Source organism: Cinclus cinclus, chromosome 10, assembly GCF_963662255.1.
Source record: "Cinclus cinclus chromosome 10, bCinCin1.1, whole genome shotgun sequence".
NCBI classification, from domain to species: Eukaryota; Metazoa; Chordata; class Aves; order Passeriformes; family Cinclidae; genus Cinclus; species Cinclus cinclus.
In genome coordinates this window covers 19,260,838-19,285,545 of record NC_085055.1, presented here as the reverse complement: position 1 = coordinate 19,285,545, position 24,708 = coordinate 19,260,838, and the positions used below count along the sequence as shown (strand labels likewise).

Sequence of the window (24,708 nt, the reverse complement as noted above, 5' to 3'; positions counted from 1 at the left end):
AGAAAACAGTCTTATCAAAATCTACCATCCTTCATAGTCCTTTCACTTTAATTCCATAACTACTATTACAATCTAACTTTGAGAAAAAACCCCAATTATTCCCACAACCAGGATAACCCAAAATCACTGTCGGTACCATGCTTTGTTCCCACCCAGAGCTCCTGACTCCTTAAAACAACCCCAACAATCCCAGCCCAAGCCTGGATGTCACAGCAATGCTGCAAGGTTTGCACAACCCTGCAGTTGTTAAGCCCTGGTGTTGATATTTGTCACTTCTTACCACATTCTCCACAGCAAGGAGCAAACAGCATCTGGAAGTCATGTTCACAGTACTTCCTACCTTCAAACTGCAGACAAAACAAAAGAGAAGGAGCCCCCATGAATAACCAAACTACTTTTACATCTTGACAGTTCAGCATGATTTTCCATGGCCATTAGTCCATTTCCATTAGTCCAGGTCAGTCAAGCTTTCCAGTTCTAGCCTCCTACACACCTGTTTTTCAACTCCTAAAGGTTCTCCTTAAAGAAATATCCACATGTGACTTCAGCCTCATGGTGAATTTGCACAGCTAAATTAATAGCAATGCTACTAACAAGACAGTAAAAATCCTGAATACCACAATCCTTTTTCTATAGTGCTGTTTAATTTCATTTTTGCTTTTAGTTCAGAACTACTGTTCCTCCTGCATGAGGCTAAAACTCACATCAAAATAAAATACAGCAAGTTTAAAACAATGCATTATTCAAAATATGTGCCTGTGCATATTCTGTAAAAAAAATTCAACCTAGCTTTTAAATGGGTTCACTTATTTCAGCTGCCCAACTGGAACAGTTTGGTACAGTACATGTAAAAATAAAGACAAAAATTCACTTATGTCTAATGAAACATTAAGGCCAGGTTAGACAGTGCTTTGAACTACCTGGTCCATTGGAAAGTGGCCCTGCCTATGGCAGGGTTTGGAATGTCATGAGTTTTAAGGTCCCTTCCAACCCAAACCATTCTGCAATTCTGTGATGATGAACACTTTTTATTTTCTTTTTTGAAATGCGTCCTGCCCAAAGAGCTGCTTTTGCTGTTACTGAAGGAACACATGAGAAGAAAAAAAGGGAAATTAAGTTGAAAGCTCCTCAAAAAAATGGCAACAAGTGTTCAGGGCTAAGAAATTAAGCAAGCAAGAAAGATGAGATTTCCTTGCATTTTACCACAGCTATTTCTCTTCTCTTCCAACCCGTCTGAGAACTCACCTCATAAAAGAGTCCCTCTGGGAACTGCCGAAAGCACTGAGCACAGACAAAGCAGTTCTCGTGATAGAGCTCCCCATTGCTGTTCACAATCCTCTCGGCAGGATCGAACCGCGTCTGGCAGCGCTCACACACGGCATTCGCCAGAGCATCAGACATATTACTGGAATAAAGACAAGAGCAAGAGCATTTATAAACACAACAGCCCAGCTGCTCGAAACCCCCTCTTACATGGGAAAAAAAATCAATGAGTCACTGACATCAGTTAGGAATAAGGTTCTGACAACTCATATGTGGCAGATAAGGTCAAGCAGCACATGCACCTATTGCATACTTTTGGATACTTCACAGTATTTTAATCCATTACATCATCCTGCTAATAGCTCATAGCATATACAATTTTTCACAAACCAGCAGTTTGGTTTGGTGAGCAGCAAACTCAATGATCCTGATTTCTTGGGCCTTCTGGTCCTAGGATGTACACCTCAGGATGTGGATTTTCTAATGTGTAATAAGCACAAATACCCCACTGCACTCTCCTCTTCATGGTCAGCAGTAACAAAGCACTTTCTCCTCTACAGACCCCCGTCCTCCTGACAAATTAGTTCAAACTGTCAAAAGTTTTTGTCAAAGCTATGGGCAGGGAGAAGTCCCTCTAGCTGGCCTGCCCAATGCCTCAGCTTCATTTCCTCAGAGCACAAGGCTAACCCCCCCCCCCAAGCCACACTTACAAATCACATAAAGAACATTTCCTCTACCCTAAAATAAGGAATCACCCTAACCTCTTTCACAAAATTTTCATGTGTGCCATAATGCTAATCTAAGTTAATACAGTTTTAAAATGTGTATAATATGTGCAAACCAGGAGGGGAAAATTATCAGGTACATCTCAGCTACTTGTCGCAGTGTGATCTTTTTTTAACCACCACACTATCCAACAGAATAAAACCTCAATATTATTACACTTTTAGACACAGAAAAACTGTTCCATATCTTCTGGAATTCTGTGATTGGAAAGACTGCAGTTTTATAGGTGGAAGTATAAAAATTGCCACCATGTTAAAAACATCTCCAAACTATTTCTATAGTACTTTTCCTGAAGTAGGCAATGTATGCACAAAATAAAAGATAGCTTGCTTTACAAGGCTTGTTTCTTTCTTTTTAGATTTAAAGTTACTCTGAACTGATTTTCCATTGTTAAGTGTTACTCAACAACCAAACATGCTACTTTCCCCACCTCTTCATGGAGAACAGTAACTCCATAAGGTTTTCCAGGAGCAGAAAATTCTCTTTCCTCTGGTCAGAGACATTCCCCTCAAAACCAGGCCACTGTCTGTATTCCAGGGCTTGGTGCCTGAGGACAACTGGAATGAGCAGCGAGCAGCCTCACACTCCTGAGGTAACACAACCAGCCCTGCATTCCAGCTGGCTGAGCTGAGCCAAGCGTCTCCCCTCTGCAGACTGCACCAACATCCTAGGCAGTGACCTAGAGAGACCCCTCAGTAAAAACAGACTTTCTTTCTACCATTGCAATTCCAAGGGAGGCAAAACCCAAGGAGACCACAATACTTTCAAGAATGGAGTACCAATTTAGCAAAAGTTTGTTACAACTTGTTTCCTTCTTGCAGTACAAAGGATATGTAAAAAAAAACAGACAAGGACTGGAATATGGACAAGAGGAAATCCTGTAATTTCATAAACTAGAGATCATAGGTTAAAGAAATATTTTTTATCCTGACACAGCACCGAGGGAATAGGTCAGCACAAAAATATCAGTGTTTGCAGCAAAGCCAACACCTAATCAGGTTGGTTTTCAGTCACCAGTTTCAGTAGTTTTCCAGCTACACCACACAAATCTGTACCAGGACTTGAAAATACCATCTTCCATTCAAGTACTTTTTCCCTGTTGAAAAATTAAGTTCCTAAATTCCAAGACTTGAGCTAGCCAACAGCCAAGATTAATGAAGACTGATGTCATCAGAGTGAAAAATCTCCTCTGGGAGAAAAAAAAAAACAGGCAAACCAGCAAGTATGGCGCAGTAGACACTAAAAGCAAAGCACCATCTTCTGTTGTGTTTGTTGTTTTCTTTCTTTATAAATATGAAATCAACATTTTCAAAAATTCCTATTTTCTTCTTTTATTCTTTCTCCAAAGGGACCTACCAGTGCCAATATCAACAGCAGGGTGAACTCTGCTAGACCAGAACAGGCACCATCACAAGGGCATTACACAAGGAAAGCCTGCAACCTGCACATCACATTCCTGCATGAAACACAGTGCAGCTGTGACACTTCACACCAGACACTCCGATGAGATTCCCACACAAGTCCCATGGCAAGAAAGATAATGGCTACACAGGGACTCCCCTTGTGATGCTGCTGCTGCTAAGATTTCCTCAAAGGCATAAGAAAGACGATCATGATACAGTCTGAGCTGTCCATGCAAATTAGCTAATAACTGTGACTCATTATGCAGATGAGAGAAACTATCAGTCCAGGAAAATATAAATTAAAGAACCAGTACAAAAATTAATTCAGTTCTCTGCCTCAGCTAAAACTCAACCAAAACTTTTGGGAAGAGCCAGATTACCAGGAGTCAACTGCATCAGCTCCTGAACAATGTACCTCCTGTAATGCAAACCAGCAGCTGTGGCTCTTTGATGAATTCACAGAAAGAGTTTTGCATCCTTGCTGTTTCTCCATTTATAACTCTGCATCCATTTTCACTTAAGACATTTTACTGTTTTGCACTTAAGCTACAGTTTGCCACTTCAGCATTGCCCTAAAGATACGACTTCACATTTATTAAAACGTTTTACTTTAACATTTGCCAATTTCTTAATTTCCCCCTAGTACACACCCCTCTCTGCCCTCTTAGTTATACAAAACCAAGCATTTTTTCAACTAGCTCAAAGTTAAAATTAACCGAAGATGGAAGGAAGAGGGAGCACCGTGCTAATTCAGAGCAATTTTATGGCTCAGATTACTACACTGCTGCAAAAGCACTTCTGCTGGCAGAAGGGAAGGGTAACACCACAACCATCCTTTAGATAGCAGTACCAGGAGTAACCACAAAAGCTTGACTTGATAGTTTGACTCATCAGATATTTACACCTAACTCTTTCCCACAAAGGACAGTCCCCAGTATAAAGTGCTTCTTCTATTCTGTTTGCTCATTTGATTTTTTGCTATTCAGTAAAATAAAGAATCTTCCTCTGTTTTAACAATAAGCTGGTGACACAAAGACAGGAAAGGCTGTTAAAACACAATGAGATCAGCATCCTGAAGTTATCCTGTCCTGCACAAACCCAAAAAATACCAGCGTACAAACAATGCTTTTCCCAATCTTTCATCATTATGTGCTCTATCTTTAAGAAATTATCTTTGATAAAGTGCCTGATTTACAGAAATTATGTTTTTACCATTATAACTATGTTTCTAATGCTTTGACTTCTCAGAAGTATTTACTATAAAGTACCAGAATAGGTCTCCAATGGGAAAAAGAAAAAAGAGAAACAAAAATTCCTTCTTTAAAAGAAGTGGACATTATCTCGAAAACCCATTCTGTGCCACAGGTACAAACACCATTGGAATATACGAAATGCTTTGATAGAAGCATTTTACCTGCTTCTATCACTGAAGCCAGTATTACCTCTGTTTAATAACATTTGTTTGCAGGGATATACCACTGGTGACAGATTAAGGAAAAAGAAGCAAATTTAATAATTCTACTGCTAAGAGATTAGAATAGGAGCTCCAGCCTTCACCATCACATTTGCAGATTTCATTATTTTAAACGTGGCTGCAAGACAAAATGAGTGAGGAGTGCTTCTGTCAGAAAACCCCAGTCAAAAAAAAAAAAAGAAAGAAAGATAAGTTTTCTTTAATTGGTTTCTAAAGCTTTTTGGTTTTAGTGTCAAATAGAGTTCTCTTTCATCACAATGCTAAATGAAGAACTGTTTTAATGGTGATCCAAAAGAACGGCAATACTCTGAGATACAAGAACTCAGGGCATTATCCAAACCCCAGCAGAGAGTAAAATCTCTAACCCTAAAAATGTATTTTCTGTTTATTCTGGTCTACCAGTAGGATCAAGTGTATACAGAGACTATCACAATATAATCACGTTTCTAGTATGGTATGCACAGACAGATACAACAGTGAAGCATCAAAACTGGAAGAGCTATTACCACTTCTGTGTGTCCCAGATGTCAGCAGTCAAGATAAAAACGAGAGCACTCCAGGAGAGGGGCTGGTTCCCACCCCCACAGCACCGCTGAGAATTAGATGCTTCAAAACCTCAATGTTGACAAAGACACAAACAAAATCTGCTGGGACAATACCAGACTTTATGATTAATTTCACATATAATGACTAATGCAAAGACAAAAGAAAGAGGAAGGGTGTCAATTCACCAACTAGTGGTGAAAAACAGCCCTTAACTACCCTTATCATTCCAAAATCTCTTTACTGCAATTGACTTATCTGGACAACTCTCCCGAACTGAATTAACTGCTTTAGTGTTGTTATTATTAAACTCATCATAAAATGTTGAAAAAAACCTAATTCCCATTTGTTTAATGTATGATTTGTTGTGCATTTGTTAAACTGTGTGCATAGCCTAACATTTTCAGCATTACTCCTGCTGCTTGAATTGAATTTTTAGTTCATGCTAAATATTTTTTCACTGGCTAAATAAGAAATGAATAGTGCTTCTGTCAGTATATCTTCCTTGATCATGCAGCCCCCAAACTCTCAGTGAAATAAACATTCTTATTTCTTATTTAGAACACAGGGATAATCAAAATTAAGACAAAATGTACAAAATGGTCACAATATGGAAAAAACACAATCTCTCCTTGGGCCTACCAGCAACAGCAATTTGCAGTTAGTAGAAACTGGAGGGGTTTAAAAAAAATAAAAAAACAAACTGCACATCTTGCAGCTGAGGCCAGAGTACAATGTCCGTATGGCTGACCTGCAGGAAGCTGTAATCAAGCAGACCTTTGAGAGCAGCAGCAGCAGTTAAAGTCTCTTGGTATTCATGCAGAAAATAATCCTATTCCATGGATACTTAGGAGTCCCTCTCAACACCAAGACATACTTACTGCTGGCAAACCATGATCAATTACTTAAAAAGACACACAGCAGTGTTCACTCAGCCCAGGCAAATATCAACAACATAAAGAAATGTACAGGTTTTAAATAAATTATTCCTCTTACCCAGGAAAACAACCCTTTTGTTATCAAGTGTGTATTGCTTCATCCAGAATGTCTATTTGTTAAATAACTCCTTATGCACATTAAATCTTTCTCCGCTTCCACTGTCTCAAAGGAGCTTAAATGTGATGTTTGTTTACCAGCACTGACAACACAAATCATTCCCTACATGAATTCGTCAATTATCACCAACTAGCAGCAGCACTATTGTTGGATTACTCTCCCTTGCCTGAAGAAAGGACATAAACTATCAGGGCCTATCAGGAAGTAGAAGCATAAATTATCACTAGCTCAAAAACCATGGATAAAATACAGTAATTCAGGAGAGAAACATCTCAAAGGGATTCAAATTTTCAGCGTTGTCACCTGCTCAATAAAACCAAAATATATTGGCTCTATGCCTACTTTGCTTCAAGAACTATGATGTGAAAAATGTACTCAATTTACCTATACATCTGCTTTTTCTGTGCTTTTGCTTCCTCTCACAGGTCTCTTTCATGCTTCTCACTTTTCCTGAACAGCACTGTCTCCACTCAATGGCATCACCATTTCCTCCACCACCTTGTTAGCCCCTCTCCTCATTAAATTCTCACACCCACAGCTTCATGCAGGAAAAATAAAAAAATATCAACTAACTAATACCTATTGGCTAAAAGGAAAAAAGCAGGAAAATGAGGGTTTAATGAGGGTTGCACAGTTTATATTGAGAGACCAAACAAATTCCTCATTTCCAGGTAAGCATAAGAAGCTCTGGTTTTGATTTTCTTCTTTAATATGGCATTATCAATAGCTCTACTTGGCAGAGCCTTGGCCTTGTCCATCTTCAGAGCCATGAGGGACTGGCTTTGCTGCACATGGTGGAAGCTTCTCACAGAAACCATCTCTGTGGTACCCCCACTACCAGAAATCAGGCCACACAAAACCAACACAAGCACTAATGCTGGTTCTGAACAGCCTAGCACAGAGCTCGAAATGGGAAAGGTTTCTCCATTGTTGCTTTCCTGTTATTGTTAAAAACTGAAAGCTTTCTTATCAGGAAAGTCCTTTCCTTCTTAATCTACTTGAAAATGAAAACAAGCAGACCTCATCCCCTCTGGCTCTGTGCTGACAATTCTCACTTTATATAAAACAGCCCCACCACCAGAACCGAAAATCTATCAAATCCTGGAAGAAGCTTTAACAGTGCCATTCATTCCCTTCATCTTGGAGACATACCCAGGAACGCCAGCTGCCGTGTCTGTCCTGCTGCTGAGCAGCGACCCTGTGCCACTGAGCCGATCGTGCCGGCGCTGGTAAAGCTTGGAGGCAGCCAGCCCCCGGAGCCGCAGGCCGGCCATGGCACCCAGGGCCCCTCGGCAGGGGAATGCAGGGACACAACCGGAGGGACACCGGCAGCACCGATACTCGGTGAGTCACCTTCCTTTGGGGAGTTGCGTTTACATTTCACAAGAGGAGAGCAGGATGCATAGACGCTCCATCAAGCACTGCTTCTTACAACCTGTCTGCCATTTTGCCATATTCTTAAAGATCTGACAACCTCTTTCCTGTTTGCCACTAGTAATTATCTACTTAATGCAGCACACTAGGGGCTACATCAGCACCTCATTCTTTCCTAGCCTTGCAGAATGCATCTGTATAAATGTCACAAGTGAGATACAAAAAATAAATCCTGAGTCTTCATGTAATTAAGACACTTAAATCAAGAAAACTTTCTCATCAAAGCACAGAGAAATGCAGAAAGACAAAGCAGATTACTGAAGCTCTTGACAGCAGACACTGTAGTTCACTGCAGATTGGTATCTGACCCTGGCATCAACAAGTGCTTCCCTGCAGGCTGTACCACACCACGTCCTAGGAATTCTGTAAACAACAGAGCGGTTCCTTCCATTTGGACAAAGCACATTCCAAGAAACGAGATTGCAGAGACTTCTGCTCTCCGGACTCATTGCAGCCGGCAGCAGTGGCACACACACAGCAGAGGCAGGAAGCAGGGAGGAAGAACATACTTGGCATTCCAGTCTCCAGAGCTCTCTGGCCTTCCAGCATCACCACGAAAAGTATCTCAAGAGTCATTACCAACAAATAACTTTTTCGTAAATTGTTAAAAAAGGGAAAAAGGGGAAAAGGGGAAGAAAAGGGAAGCCATTTTTGTAGCATGAGCATGAAATACAGCTCAGCAAGCTACAGAGGAAAAAAATGAGAGGACTGATGACTTCATGAGCTCTAAACAAATATTAATGAGCACGAATACCTTCTGACACTTGAAAAACAGAAGGGTTTACTGGGGCCTAGTAGAACAAGCATGAATAAAGAACAACATACTTTTAAAATCATAGATCAGCAACCTTAAAATCTACAATGCACCCATTTTCTCAGGAGTTTCAGCTCCTGTCCCGACAGCAATCTGCCACTACCATTTCTTTCAGACTGAAAGTGTAGTTTATCCATTTCTATTTTAGAATATAAATTGAATAAAGAAAAATATCTTCCATCCTGGGTATCTCCATGGACCTCTGAAATTTTAGAGCAATAAACCATTTTTAAAATGTAAGATTAAATCACCTTTTTACTTCTAGCACAAAGCAAAATATTAAATCATGACAACATTAATCACCCTTATCCTTAAGAAACCTGACAAAACCCATCCTCCTCTCTCAAACACTTGAGCTTTTACCTGACTTATATAACATGATTCTATTGGTTCTCAAATAATCACTCTTCCACAGAAACTATGACTCTCCTTCGAAAGGGAAGACAGGCAGAATAAAGAGAAACAACCCCAAATCTCAACAGCAAACATCCTGTCTTCCCATCCCTCAACACAAGCTCACTCACCCCTCTCTTGCCACCTTACACATAAAGAGTGAAAATGCATGGGTTTGTTGTTTCTTTCCCTTGATCGATTGTTTTTAAGACAGGGTTGATACCAAACTCTTACAGGTGGTTACTTTCTGGGCCAAAGCAGAGAAGAAAGCAGCCAGACTTTTTTCAGACATTTTAGGTTCTTCCTCAGAGAAGCACCTCTATGGCCCCAAAACAGACTAAGGACCTTCTCATCTAGAGAGCAAATTTAAACCAAAAGTTTAAGATTAAAACCACATTTTCAACCCAGAAGAGCAGAAATGGCTGCTTCTAACTCAGAGAGATATCTCTTATTTAAAGCAGGTACTGTCTACTCAACACCAAGAACCTTTTGTAATCTTCTCCTTTATACTCCCTCCTCTTTCAAACCATTTTATATGCAACTGCTTCATGCAGAGCAGCAGCAGCAGCTCTCCACTGAATTAAAAAAGCATTTAACCAGCTAGCCTAATTCAAAATAGTACACTGCTATTTCTTACCTTCACTGGATTAGGAACAATCAATAAGCATATGTATAAATGCAGCTGCTCTTCTTTTGTTGACTACAGGAAGTACATAGGCGTATCCAGATCCCAATTTGAACAAGTATAGTGATAACAAAAATTTCTTATGAAGACAATTATGCTCTGAAACATGCACTTAGGAAATATTTTTTTTCCTTGGGCTTTGCATTAAATTAATTTTTAAAGGCAACACAAAACAGCCCAGGCATTTTTCACTTTGGGTTTTCTAATCAACACCACAGCAGCAAAGTCTTAAAGGAAACTCTCTTCCATGCTTGTTTAGTTTCTACTTTGGGCATCTGACAAAGTTTTGCTAGCTGGTCATTCATGGATCCTCTTTCTTAAGAATAAACCCATCACGAAGACAAAGAAAAATAAAACAACAAAATCCAGCTAACCAAACAAAAATAATCAATCCCACCCCAAACTCCAAAAATACTCAAAAAGGCAAAAGTCAAAAAGAACAGATGGACTAAATACATCAAATACAATTCTAGAAGTGGTCTTCCCTTACTTATTGGTAAGGAAGTACCATAGTTAACTTCTGAATGCTCCAAAAATCACACTAACTGTATTTAAAATCACTCAAAGAATGCTAAAAAACATACTATAAGAGTGTGGCCAGCAGGTCAGGAAGGTTGTTCTCTACTTCCCCAATAGCCCAACCCAGACCTGGCAGTCACAAATGGTATTTCTGAAATCCAATTCTCTAGTTATCAGTTTTCTCTAGCAAAGTACAGTCCTCACACTGTAAAAATGTAACTAGTGATATATTTAAGACTTGCACTGCATTTGCTAGATAGTCATCTAATTTTAGTAATTTTTTTTACTATGAGTACAGAAAAAGAAAGGTGTACACTTCTTTTTCCTGGACTTACATTTTCCCCTAATGCTAAAAATCAATAAATCAAATCACTGCATTTTTTTTAAAATTCAGGAGATGCCCTCTGCAGCCAAATGAGATGGAACTCAATGAAAATTGAGTTATTTTTCATGTATTTTAATACTAATAATGCATCTGTAACCAGAGTATCTAGAAGAGAGCCCTTTCGTATTTCTACTTTATAAGAAAGGTGAAGTGAAAAAGAATACTGTTTCAGCACCTCATGTTTCCCAGTCTTCTTCATTTTATAACACTGTAAAACAACACAATCATTTCCTGTGTCAACAATTTCAAGACCAAAGGGACATTTATGTCCTGTTCCTAGCTCAGGAAGGTTCTCACTGATGGATATTGAGGGGATACTCCAGCAGTGAAGCAGTTCATCTCCCAGAACCCTGAATATCCCATGTCCCAAAAGCTGGAGAACATCTGAGTACATGATGTCAGCAAACCTGAAGAATTACCAGGTAACAAACATGGAACAACATCTGGGTATCGCTCAGCAAAGAGAGCAGCTGTATCTAAGGAAGAACATTCTCAATGCTGAATTCTTTCCAAAGCCATAGGAGTCTGTCCCAGCTTGAAAAACAACACTGAACACAGTGCTTGTCAATGGCATCGGCCAGGCAAGGTGCTGAGCAGTGCAACGTTACACAGACACTGTAAACTCTGCTGGGAAACTACTACCCTAAATGGATGATACTATTAACAAGGAAACAGCCAGCTCAGTTACAGCTGTGACAAACAACGTGGATATAACTGTCCTGTCCTGGGAACGACAGCAAACAGAACTTATGAAATGTTCATAGCTGAAAAACTTCCCAAGACAAACATTTCTGAAAACATTAAATAACACCCATATTCACTTTTCACCAACTAAAGCCAAGGCCTGCTCATTTTAACAGCCCTCTGAAGTAAACCCAAGGAAAAGAGAAGTCCTGCATCACTTTGAACTGCACACTGCAGTGTCTCAGCTACCCTGGAATTGTCCACATCACAGTTTCCCATGAATAATGTTGCACTTTAACAGGCAAGTTTCAGAGGAAGCATGGAAAGAAGACAAGGATTATTGTCCACCGGCACTTCCCACTGCCCAACTGAGTGACTTCACCTGAGGTAAGCCTGTCTTTCTAAACAGTACCATGCCACACTTGTGAAAAAATAAAATCAGTTGGGTTCATACAGCCACAGTTCTTTCCAAGTCTTCTCCATCTTTTCTCTGCTTAAAAGCTGGATGGGTACCCATAACTTGTGAACATTTAAGGCACCTGAGTCTTCCCATACCTGTAGGAAAATTAATGTAAACTTGTAAATACACACCTGTTTCACATGCCAGAAAAATTAAAAAGGGACCATTAAAGATATGACATAAAACCAAGAAGAGTTTTGAGCATGTATAATCATCCAAGAGCATCAATTTGTCATCACAGAGACCAAAAATAATACTTTCCCAAATCATAGATAAGCATACACAATTATTCAGCAGGTTCTCACACCCAACAACTTACTAATCAGGATCCACTTTGGTTAATCAGGAAAAGCTGCATAATACTAACATGAAGGCTTGACACAAAAGGAACATGAATACTTATACACAAAGTGCTCTGAATCTATCTCGGTATTCCTAATCATGAAGAACAATGATTCAGGGCTACAGTAAGACAGCAGGACTCATGATGATGAGTATCCTAAAAAGGGCACCCTGCTAATTGTAGTATTACTTCTTTGTGCTTCCCATTTCCAAGACATTTCACAAAAGCAAGCTTATTTTCACGAACTGCTTATAATGTCTGGGTGTTATTTATGGGATAAAAAAGTGACATTTAAGCATATGTGCAAACCCTCGCAAAATACCAGGAAATGCCTTCCTCGCTCCTCTTCTCATTTACAACTGTCAATTAAGTCGCTTCACAGCGTTCTCCACCGTCAGCATGAGAGGAGAACCAAGCTCCAGATCTAAACAGCTCCTGGACCACGTTACTCCAAGGCCGGGAGGGGCAGAGGGCTGCGCGTAGATGAGCGAGAAGGGCCCTGACGGGGCCGCGGTGCGGGGCACGCCGGGCGCAGGCGGCCGGCCTGGGTCACGCCGAGGGCCACAGAGAGCCCACACCTACAGCTGCTCCCGCCCCGCTCTGCCCAGCTCCGCGCTCCGCCGTGTCCCCGGGCAGGGCTCAGGCACAGCGGAGCAGCTCTGAGCTCGCACGCCCGAGCCTCACAGCAGTAAAGGCTTTTCCCGCGACCCTTCCCACCAGGCCCTCACGGCGTTGCCCAGGGCGAGAAGGAGCTGTTCCCGATACGGCACGGCCGGGCCTTCAGCCAGGGCGGTGAAGGCTGGCACGGCCCCGACCCCCCCGGCTCCCGTGTGCCCGGCCTCACCTGCCCGTCATGGCGGCGAGCCCCGCGCTGTGGCCGAGGGGCTGCGGGGCGGTACCCGCGGCTCGGCCGCACCGCTGCGAGCCCGGCGGGCAGCGCTGACCCCGCCCCGGCCCCTGGGGCGGGAGCGGGCACGCAGCCCTCGGTGACTCAGGGCAGCCCCCCCGGACCTGCGCATACTTTTCCTATAAAGGAAAAGAAATATGGCATAGCGAGGCTGCGGAGCGGAAGGAGGGGGGAGGCGGCAGGCGGCATAGACGCGCACACAGACACACACACACACACACACACACACACACACACACACACACACACACACACACACACACACACACACACACACACACACACACAGACGGACGGACGGACGGACGGACGGACGGATAGATAGATAGATAGATAGACAGACAGACAGACGCACGCACGGCGTTTGCTCCTGTCTTGCGGCCGAAGCTGCTTCGCCTCACCTGGTAGTGAACACATGGCTGTGAGTGTGGGGTGCAGGGGGCAGCGCTGGCCGGGCCGCTGCCGGGTGCAGTCACACACACCGCACTGCCGTGACTTCGTGCCTGAGATCACAGCAGCCGCGCTCCCAGGCTGTGCTGCGGGCTGCTCATCCCTGCACGCACCCCCGCGGCCAGGGGAAGTGGCTCTGGGCGCAGAAGACAGGTCTGGAAGGCTTCTAGAAGGTGGTCTGGACAAGGAGATTGAGTGCACCTTCAATAAATTTGCAGACAAAAATTGGGGGCAGTGTGTATCTGATGGAGGATGGAAACGCTGCAGAAGGATCTGGACAGGCTTGATTGATGGGCTGAGGCCAGTGGTTTGAGGCTCAACAGGGTAAATTGCTGGGTCCGTGTGCTCATGTCACACCAAGTCCCTGGAACACTCTGGTCTGGGGCAGAGTGGCTGGAAAGTGGCAGGAGGGGAAGGACCTGGGGATGCTGGCTGACAACAGACGAACATGAGCCCAGGTGTGTCCAAGTGGGTAAGAAGACCAATGGCACCTGGTCTCTACCAGCCATAGGGTGTCTAGCAGGACCAGGGCAGTGAGTGCCCCTGTGTACTGGGCACTGGTGAGGCCACACCTCCAATCCTGGGGTCAGTTTTTGGCCTCATGACAAGAGAGACACTGAGGGGCTGGAACATGTTCAGGAAAGGCAATAGAGCTGTGGAAGGGTATGGAGCACCAGGAACAATGAAGGGACACTCAGCCTGGAGAAAAGGAGGCTTAGGGGGGACCTTCGTGCTCTCCACAACTCCCTGATGTAGCCAGGTGGGGGTGGAGCTCTTGTCCCAAGCATCAAGCAATAGAAGAAGAGCAACTGGCCTCAAGTTGTTCCAGGGGAGTTTTAGGTTGGATATTAGCAAAAAATTCTTCACTGAAAGAAAAGGTTGTCATGCACTGGCACAGGCTGCACAGGGCAGTCACCATGTCTGGAGAGGTTGAAAAGATGTGTGACACTTGGGGGCATGACTTACTGGTGACCTTGGCAATGCTGGATTAATGGTTGGATTTGAAGATCTTAAAGGTTCTTCGGAACCTAAAGGATTCTATAATTCACTCCTGAAACTTTTATCTCCTCCCTTCACTGTCCAGTGGGGTATTGTGGCCAGTTCATAACAGTTTACCTTTGTTGTTTCTTCCTCCTCCCATTTTCCCCCTGCTCCAGTGTAGGTCCTCTCTGGGGCAGCAGTCCTTCAGGATAAACCTGCTCCAGTGTGGGCTGTCTCCAGGCCACAGTTCTTTTGGGGAATGGTCCACTTACAGGATTCAGGCAGGCAGAAGTGTCCCTGACAGATCAGGGGTTGCAGCTGTGTGCTTGGACGTGCATGTGCTCAGTTCATCCAGCCCATCATGCTGCTGGGCCTGGCAAGCTTTCACCCTCATAAATACAGAAGCTATGTGAGCATAACCCTAAAATTTGTTTTGCCTTGCTCTAGCTCTGCATTTCTGTAAGTACAACTGGTTGTTCTAGTTTTTGGTCTTTTGTCAAAATAGAACAATGAACACCTGCAGTTTCCTTTCATATTGAGATGATTTTGGTTTCTTTTGCAATAGCTGTGAATAGTTGCTCCATCATCCTCCCCTGAATCTCCAGAGCTCCTGGCCTCTGCTTGTGTCTTCAGAGAATTCCTACAGTATATGATGTGTGTATGTGCACGCCTGGGTGTGGGTAGAAGTGTTTTGATTGGCCACACAGATACATTCCCTAAAGCATCTGGCTGGCAGTTTACAGGACAAAAGTGCATAAGGTAATTAAGAATTATTTTTCGTATCTTCTTGCTCTGTCTGAGCATGCACAAATGCAGTTACGAAAGCCAAAGCTGAAATGGAATTGCATCTGGTCAGGGCTGTCAAAGAGAACAAGGAGGATTTCTCTAAGTATCCACATGACAGAGGGCACACACAGCACATTGGTGAATGATCTGGGGAACATGATGATGCAGGACACAGAAAAGGTTGATACACTGAATGACTCCTTTGCATTGGTCTTTACTAGCAAGACCAGGTTACAGGAATCCCAGGTTCTAGAGATCAAAGAGAGATTGAAACTCCCCAGACCAGGCTGAGAGACACTTCCAAGACAAAGTCCAAGAAGCCGTGTTTGTTTTATTCAGCGCGCTGGGTGCGCGGGGATATCTCATCCTAACACGCACACGGCAGGCACACAGCAGATTACAATATATGGTTATTGTATCGCGCCCTGGTGGTGGCACTGAGGAAAGCACTTGTCTCCAGCCCCACATATACTCAATGTAGCAATTTATACAATTTTTACTTATCATTCCTAGATAATGTAAAAGGATTAAATGGAATCACCTGTAGACTAAAAAATAACATGAGCATACCATAACAAGTAGGACCTAGAGTGCATTACCCTCACATGTTGCTCCTTCTCTGTCGATGATGATTGTACAGGTAGTCATGTTACTGACCGTCCATGAAAAATGTGTTAACTCAGCCCAAGAAGTCTGTTGCTATTCTTTGTTCCAGTTGTGCACCCAGCCTTACTGACATCAATGTACTTGCTCATGCCTGATGCATTTTTATTTAATGCTTTTAGAGAGCTCTTTGAGATTGCTCATAAATAGGTATTGTGAGGTTCCCAAAGGAATACACTTTTAACTGCCTTTGTGAAGACGACCAGTGTTTCATTTTGTCTGATGAGTTAAAAAAACTCCATCAAGGACTAATCAGGGCAGAGCAGAAGCAGCATCAGACCTGCATGGGACACAGTCAGGGAGATGGGTGCAGTTAAGCCTTTCACAATAAGAGAACACTAGTGTTTTCTCCAGGGCCTTTTCCAGCTGTGATGCACTGGTACAAGAGTTCTCTTTTGTTCCGCTTGTTGACTTGTCTTTCCACTAGCAGTGGAAAGGTTCACACCCGGCGGTATGAGGTTGCCAAGCCCACGTGTGAGAGCCAGAGGAGCACAGGCACCTGCCAGGAGCTGGAGCTGGGATATGTGCAGGGGGCTGGAAGGAGGAGGCAGCCAATATGAGACGTGCAGGAGCCAAGCCAGGGTGTGAGGTGGCAGCGTGGGAGGCAGTGCCCATGTGCAGTGGAGGAGCAGGAGGCAGGCAGGCTGCAAGCAGCAGGGGTGGGGAGCAGCAGTGCTGCGGGAGCCTTGTGGGGTAGTGCTTGGCAGAGCTGCCTTCCAAGCAGGTGAGCAGGGCTCAGGCATTCCTGGCCAAGGCAGACTGGCTTTTGTTCAGCCAGGCTCAACACTGCCTGGCCCCTCCTGGTCCCAAACACTGCAGCTTCTTCCCTCCACAAGTTCTTATCCCACAGATCAGTTGAGCTGCAGCTCCTGCTCCCCTCAGCTGGGCCTCCTGCCCAGCACTCCTGGCACCTCCCAGCCCAGACTGGCTTTGAGCCAGGTGGGCCTTGGTAAAAGTAGACTGTGGGGTGTTCTAGATCCTGCAAAGACTCCCAGAGACTGGTGATCCACTGGAACCAGATGGGCAGAGAACTTTGTGATTCTCCACAGCTGGGCATCATGCTGAGGCTGCAATCACTGAGTCACCTGCTCCTTGCTTTGTCTCCAGCCCCACTTTGAGCAGACATTTGGACTTGTGTCCTCCTGGGATGCCTTGCAGTTAAGTTCCCTCTGAGAAAGACAAGTTCCCAGAGAGGGCTATGCCGTCCTTGCACTGCACCATGGGCAATGAGTGAAGCTCTTCCCCACAGGAACTGGACATCAGACACTGCTCAGCCATTGGTGTGTCAATTGTACATTCTCCTTGACACTCCAGCCCCTTCCTGAATTTGCCGGAGGGTCTTTCTTCACTTTGTGTGGAGATGGGGCAGTGTTTCCCTCTCATTAGTCCTTATGGAGATGGAGTAGCTTGGGCCGGAGAGAACATCTGCTGCGGCTCCTGCTGCTGCTGTGTGAAAGTAACATGCCAAGGTCTGCCCTGAGTGAGAAAGAGCTTGTTGCATTTTGGGAAAGAGAAAGTAGTGTGAGGTTCTGAGCCTGGCACTTGTGAGAGAGGCCACAGCAGGCTTGCAGAAGGAGCTGTGAAGCCGCCCTGAAGGATGGTGGGATTAGAGAGCGCTTGGAGGCCGTGCAGGAAGGCTGCACTTGGTGATCGACGTCCAAGGTGATGGAGGGAGAGGTAGGCTGAGCGGGGCCGAGCACAGGGGCCAGAGGGGACCTGTGCAGAAGGTCCCATGGTGTAATGGTGAGCACTCTGGACTCTGAATCCAGTGATCTGAGTTCAAATCTCAGTGGGACCTCAGTCCTTTTGCTCCCTCAGGCTTCCTCTCCCTCAGCACGCTTACACACCCACAGCTCTACTCTGCTGCTGCTTCACTTGGGGACTGTTCTCCGAGGAATGACACAGCAGCTGAGGTGCAGACCACCCTCTCCAAATGGGTCACGCACAGGAGGCTCCTATGGCAGGTGCATCCAAAACCAAAAGGGATACTGAGCTACAGCCTCGGGACAGCTGTTCCCAGGCAGGAGCATTCCCACAGTAACAGCAGGTTACTCGGTGTGCCATTGCTCGTATGCCCACCCCGGTCCAGTGCTCCTTTCTTGCTCCTTTCCTGTGCGGCTCCTTTTCCTCTCCTCCCTGCCAAAGTCTTCCCATTGCTCTGCAATCACGTCCAGGAGCTCCGCCAACATTAGCAACTGCCCCATCTTTAGGGTTACATTTGTTGTCGTGGGAGAGGGAAGGACCTTCCTTGCAGAGCAGGTGGTGTGTGAGGGAGGAGGAGAACAAAGGACCAGGACTCTGGAGAGGTGCTGCTCAAAGGCTTTAATGAGAAGGAGCAAAAGCAATGGCACACAACAGAGACCAAGGAACACATTGCGGGGAGCAGGGAGGCAAGGAGATGGGCCCATTAGCCACGGACAAAGGGGAGGATCCGCAGGCTTCAGCAGATCTGCCCGCAGCGGGACAAAGGCAGACACAGGCCTGACCCCCCCAGGCCAAGGGAGCCCCCAGAAGAGATGGGAACCCCCGCGGTGCTGAGGGAGCTGCCCACAGCAGCGGACAGAGAGGATCCCACGGCTGTGCTCTGAGGGAAAGAGGTGAGGATGGGGCCCGGCATGGTCACCACCACGGGCGAAGGCTCGATGTACACCGTGGAGTCAGCGCAGCGGGCGAGGCAGGGCTCACTGCAGCTGCTGGCAAGGGGCGTTGGGCCACAGGGGCCGCAGGGCCGTGGGGGACAGGGTCTGCAGCAGGACATCTCTCGGTGCAGGAGGCAAAGCTGCAACACAGAGCAGGGAGCACCAAGCAGCCCCAGCATCAGTCTGTCTCTCTGCGCCTCAGCTCTCTCCAGGGACACATCTGCTCTTCCAAACACACTCTGTGCCTACGATTCCCAACACCCTCCTCGTGCCCTCCCGGTGGCACGGCACGGGAACGCCCCCCCACTTCAGGAAGAAGGACCCAGCACAGTGCCTTGAAGGCCCCTGTGCAAAGACTGCTCACAGCCCAACCCCACAGCACACATGGCTGTGTTGGACATGGCCGGGGATGCGCTGCGACGTTTTGTTACGCCACGGCAGGTGCAGACTCTGCTGGGCACATCCCCCAGGGACTGAGCCCCATCCACCCCCTTCTGCTGCAAACAAGCCCCCTCTTCCCAGCTGTCCCCAGGCACCAGCATGGAAAGGCTGGCGGCCCTTCAACACTTCTGTGTCAGGGCCCAGCTGGGGCAGCCCAAGGATCAACCCGGGCGGCCTCCATGCCAGCAGTTCAGCCCACAGGCAGGGATGGAGCGCACTCAGGCTTACCTCGTTCCTCGAGGAAAGGGACGCCAGAGACCAGGATGCAGAGCCTGGAGCAGAGCAGCCTTTTATGCCGTGTCCCAGAGCCCTGTGGGGCCACAAACATTCCTGGTTCCTGAAACATCCAAACTCCTGGGAGTGGCCACTTGTGAACCCTCCTGCCCATGAGGTCCCTGCCTCTTTCATCTCAAATGTTGTTCTCCCACTTTGAAGAACCCAGTATTTTGCAAAGACTCTTAGAATCACTTGAGGATGGAATGGACCTTAAAATCATCCAGCTTCATCCCCCTAAACAGCTTCTGCATCTTCTCAGGACAACCTGTTGCAGTATCTCACCCCACTCAGAGGAAAAGATTCTTTCCCAATATCTAATCTGAATATACCGTCTTTCAGTTCTGAACCTGTTGCCCTTGACCCATCTCTACACACTCCAAGCAAGTATCCTTCCCTTTCTTGACTAGACATCTTCTGGGAGCCTTCCCTTCTCTTTGTTACACAACAGCAGCCCTCTCAGTCTGTCCACACCGGGCAACGGCTCCACTTGCCTGATGCTCTTTGTGGCTCCTCTGGACCCCCTGCAGCAGGTCCATGTGTTCCTTAGGCTGTGGGTCCTTGAGCTGGTCGAAGTAGTCCCCCTGTGGGATCATGAGAGCCAAGTACAGTGAGACAATCCCCTCACTTGGCCTGCTGGCCACACAGCTCTGGATGCAGCTCCAAATACAATTGGATTTTTGCACTGGCCTTCTAGCAGGCGGTGCAGGTTCATGGTCAATATTTCAACAACCTGCAGCTCCTTCTTTGCAGGGCTGCTCTCAATCCACTCATGACCCAGCTTGTGTTCCAGTTTGGGGCTGCCCTGAACTTGGCACTTGATGTTGTTGAGCTTCATGAGGTTTGCACGGACCCACCTCTACAGCCTGTCCTCATCTCTCTGGATGGCATCCCTTCCTCTAGACTATCAACCCCATCACTCAGCTCAATGTCATCCACAAAACTGCTGAGGATGCACTCAATCCCTACCCCTGTAACTCCCAAGAAAGTGTTAAATATTTCTCAAAATATTTCCATTACCAAACCCTGAGAATCCATACTCATCATTGGTTGGACACCACTGGAGTTGGACATCGAGCTCTTGACCACAACTCCTTGAGTGCCACTATCCATCCAATTCCATGTGCACTGAGTGGCCATCCCCCATAAAATCCAACGTCACTCCAACTTAGAGAGACGGACGCAAAGAGCAGGTTCAGCCTTGCCTGTGTCAGGGAATCTCCACAGCCAAGTGTCCCTTGAAAACTAAACAAGGCCCTCATGCATTTTACAACCAGAGCTGCGGCCTCAGCTTGGGAACTTGGGATCCTCTAGGAAGCAAGGAAACCCACACATAGGAAGGTGATCAAAGCCATGAATCCACCTCTCCCTGAAAGACAAATTGAGCCACGTTCTCCCACACAAATTGACCCACTTTGCTCAGTGTGTCCAGCCCTGAGGCCAGGATCTGGATGGCAGCTTTGGGGAGGGGGCTGAGGGCAGGGAGTCCAAAGCTCATGGCTCCTTTTCCTGGGACAGGCATCACTTTGCCCATTCAATTAATTTCACAGTTCAAAGGGATATTGGATCAGTCCCCCAGAGCATGTGGGAATGACTGTGATGTGGAAGAGTTGGGAAAATCCAACTTGAGCTTCAGGCAAACCTGAATCATGCTGATGTGGGAAGGAGTGCACACGATGCCCTGGACTCAGGCATTCCAGGGATACCAGAGCACACAGCCTCTTTCCTCCATAATTTCTGCCTTTGTCAGGGGCATTTCCAGACCTTTTAGGACTGATCCCAAACCACTTTGTACATCCGTGTAATCCTGTGCAGCTGCTGCAGCTTTCCAAAAGACGCTGCCTTTTGGTGGCTGCTCAAGGGCCCATGGGATGCAGGGTAGCCCAGGATAAAGGAGGTTGGGAGAGACCACTGGAAGTCCTCTGCTCCTGCTCTGAGAAGAACAAACCTCCCAGTTGCCTGCAGAAGCGGTGGGCCTTGTCCTCTGAACACTACCACTGTCAGGCAGGGGCCTGCCAGCGACAAGGAACAGCTCTACTGCAAAGCAGGGAGAAAGTCTGTCCCAACAGAGCTTCCACTCTATGTCCTCTGGGGAGCTCTAACCCTGAACCCAGGGAGTTCCTCACTGTCCATGTCCAGATCTCATCCCACGAGCCTGGGATCTGATCACCCCATGGATGGTGCCCTTTCCTCGCACTGCAGAGGCCACATCAGGGTTGCTGTCCCCATTTGGTGTCCCCGGGACAAGAGAGGTCTTGGTGATCTCTTAACAGAGAGAGGCACTGCCAGAGGACCAGGCAGAACAGAAGGGCTGCAGCCCCTGACACAGGGGCCGGTTGAGGGCACTGCACTTGTGCAACCTGGTGGAGATGAGCAAGGTGTGGATGGGACATGGAACTGATGTTGCCAGCACTTCCTGGCCATCCTGGAGAGAAGGAAGCCAAACTCTCCTGAGAGGTGCACTGTCAAAGGGCAAGAGGCAGCAATAACAAGTATTAAAAATTGCAACACAGGAAATCCCTGTGCTGCCAGGAGGAAGACAAGAACAAGCCTGGGAGATCTGCACAATGGAGAGTGACCTCTTAGTTAAGCTGGCTCGGTGCTCAGAAGGCAGCAGGAGAAGGCCCAGAGCCTGCTGAAGAGTTTGACCTGGAAGTTGGATGTGCCCAGAGCAGTTGAGAGGAGCACAAGACCTCCCGAGCTCCAGCCAGGCATTCTGGGGTTGATCTGGAGTACTCTGAGTCACTACAGCCCATGAGCAGCCACCAAAAGGCCATGCCTTGGGAGAAGACAGCAAATGCAGGAGATTGCAGAGAAGCACCAGGTGATCCATGAATGGGGATCAAAGGTGGGGAAATACCCTTCATGGCAGCAGAACATTGAGGAAACGAGCTCTGTTATCCCTTGAGCACCTGAGTGTGTGGCACCCAGTCTGCTGAAGTCCACACTGAGTGACTCAGGTTTGCCTGGAGCTCAGGGATTTTCCCAGCTCTTCCCCATCATGAGGACACCCACTCTGTGCTCTGGGAGACTGATCCAGTGTCCCTTTGAAATGTAAAATGCATGGAATGGGAAACTCCAGCCCAGTCCCAGAAAGAAAGAGCCATGGGCTTTGGGCTCCCTGCCCTCAGCCTTTTCCCCAGAGCTGCCAGCCAGGACTCTGGCCTCTGGCATGAGCTGAGTAAAACAGGTCCGTGTGGCTGTGGGTCTCTTTCAGGGAGGGACGCGGCATCTCTTTGATCACAAAACCAGGCCGTGGTACAGCCTGTGGACTGTAAGCAAGTTCCCCATGGCTGTCACTCAGGCCTGCAGGGACATCCTTCCAGCTGAACATGGCCTTTCCTTGCCACTGGGCTTTGCCACCTCCCTGCAGAGCTGGGTCTCTTCCCTACTATGGCCTCGTGCAGTGTCCTCACTCGTGCTGCCTCAACTGACCCACAGTCCTCTGAACATCTCAGAGCAATGACTCTCAGGAGTAGCCTGAGCGCCTGCACTGAGAGCTCCTGAGAGCTGACCTGAGGTGTTTCTTCATGGCTGAATTGCACTGTAACTGGAGCCAAATTAACCATCAAGAAGAACAAGTGACAGAAGCAATGGACACTACACAAACACATTTCAACTCACATTGTACACTGGCCTGGCACTTCCAAGTCCAAGTCCAGTGGTGTTAGGAAGTTGCAACACACATGAATCCTTTCCATGTGGGGTGGTGTGAAACTGGAGAAAAATGCCTGAGATGAAAGAGGCAGGGACCTCATGGGCAGGAGGGCTCACAAGTGGCCACTCCCAGGAGTTTGGATGTTTCAGGAACCAGGAATGTTTGTGGCCCCACAGGGCTCTGGGACACGGCATAAAAGGCTGCTCTGCTCCAGGCTCTGCATCCTGGTCTCTGGCGTCCCTTTCCTCGAGGAACGAGGTAAGCCTGAGTGCGCTCCATCCCTGCCTGTGGGCTGAACTGCTGGCATGGAGGCCGCCCGGGTTGATCCTTGGGCTGCCCCAGCTGGGCCCTGACACAGAAGTGTTGAAGGGCCGCCAGCCTTTCCATGCTGGTGCCTGGGGACAGCTGGGAAGAGGGGGCTTGTTTGCAGCAGAAGGGGATGGATGGGGCTCAGTCCCTGGGGGATGTGCCCAGCAGAGTCTACACCTGCCGTGGCGTAACAAAACGTCGCAGCGCATCCCCGGCCATGTCCAACACAGCCATGTGTGCTGTGGGGATGGGCTGTGAGCAGTCTTTGCACAGCGGCCTTCAAGGCACTGTGCTGGGTCCTTCTTCCTGAAGTGGGGGGGCGTTCCCGTGCCGTGCCACCGGGAGGGCACGAGGAGGGTGTTGGGAATCGTAGGCACAGAGTGTGTTTGGAAGAGCAGATGTGTCCCTGGAGAGAGCTGAGGCGCAGAGAGACAGACTGATGCTGGGGCTGCTTGGTGCTCCCTGCTCTGTGTTGCAGCTTTGCCTCCTGCACCGAGAGATGTCCTGCTGCAGACCCTGTCCCCCACGGCCCTGCGGCCCCTGTGGCCCAACGCCCCTTGCCAGCAGCTGCAGTGAGCCCTGCCTCGCCCGCTGCGCTGACTCCACGGTGTACATCGAGCCTTCGCCCGTGGTGGTGACCATGCCGGGCCCCATCCTCACCTCTTTCCCTCAGAGCACAGCCGTGGGATCCTCTCTGTCCGCTGCTGTGGGCAGCTCCCTCAGCACCGCGGGGGTTCCCATCTCTTCTGGGGGCTCCCTTGGCCTGGGGGGGTCAGGCCTGTGTCTGCCTTTGTCCCGCTGCGGGCAGATCTGCTGAAGCCTGCGGATCCTCCCCTTTGTCCGTGGCTAATGGGCCCATCTCCTTGCCTCCCTGCTCCCCGCAATGTGTTCCTTGGTCTCTGTTGTGTGCCATTGCTTTTGCTCCTTCTCATTAAAGCCTTTGAGCAGCATCTCTCCAGAGTCCTGGTCCTTTGTTCTCCTCCTCCCTCACACACCACCTGTTCTGCCAGGCTGAGCGCTGGCTGCTGTCCTGAGCATCCCAGCATCGGGACAAAATCTCCCCGAAATTACACCAGAGCACCAAAGCCTCAGTCCCTATGCTGGAATTTGTAGCCTTCAGATCTCAGCCGTGCAGGACCCACTGCCAATTTGTTCCTTGTCAGAGTTTATATAGGTATTTTCAGTAAATTTTCCATCCTCTCAAAGCTTCCTCATAATATCATGGCAAATTCAATCTTCTCTCTCCTATTGCTGATGTTGGGATGTGTCAGTGGGATGAGTAGAGGACTGTGGGCTGGAAAGGAGAAAAACACTTCTTCCCACGGCTGGACATAGGCAGCGATGCTGCAACAGCGTTTG

The 24,708-nt window shown here is 47.2% G+C and overlaps 2 protein-coding genes and 1 non-coding gene across 3 annotated transcripts in view; 2 read left to right on the top strand and 1 right to left on the bottom strand.

The window, feature by feature from the left end:
• The window catches only part of LIMS2 (LIM zinc finger domain containing 2), a 30,441-nt gene extending 17,337 nt beyond the window's left edge, over nucleotides 1-13,104 (bottom strand). The window contains exons 1-3 of the mRNA XM_062499485.1: nucleotides 13,087-13,104; nucleotides 1,246-1,405; nucleotides 281-347 (exon numbers count right to left, since the gene is read on the bottom strand). Coding sequence (XP_062355469.1) covers nucleotides 281-347; nucleotides 1,246-1,405; nucleotides 13,087-13,097 — 238 coding nt within the window. The 5' untranslated portion in view covers nucleotides 13,098-13,104. The remainder of the gene's footprint in view (nucleotides 1-280; nucleotides 348-1,245; nucleotides 1,406-13,086) is intronic.
• A 4,651-nt stretch (nucleotides 13,105-17,755) lies between these two features.
• TRNAQ-CUG (transfer RNA glutamine (anticodon CUG)) lies at nucleotides 17,756-17,827 on the top strand. The gene has a single exon. It is a non-coding gene; the product is annotated as a tRNA-Gln (tRNA).
• A 3,924-nt stretch (nucleotides 17,828-21,751) lies between these two features.
• On the top strand, nucleotides 21,752-24,166 carry LOC134047541 (feather keratin Cos1-1/Cos1-3/Cos2-1-like). Its single transcript, XM_062498787.1, has 3 exons — nucleotides 21,752-21,760; nucleotides 22,600-22,656; nucleotides 23,828-24,166. The coding sequence occupies exons 1-3, from the start codon at nucleotides 21,752-21,754 to the stop codon at nucleotides 24,164-24,166; spliced, it is 405 nt and encodes a 134-aa protein (XP_062354771.1).
• Nucleotides 24,167-24,708: the final 542 nt, after the last annotated feature.

What these genes read in the sequence shown, in the direction of transcription:
- LOC134047541 (XM_062498787.1), top strand. An exon ending in CGTGGTACAGCCTGTGGACT is followed by an intron (nt 22,657 to 23,827) that starts GTAAGCAAGTTC and finishes TCTGTGTTGCAG; the next exon opens with CTTTGCCTCCTGCACCGAGA.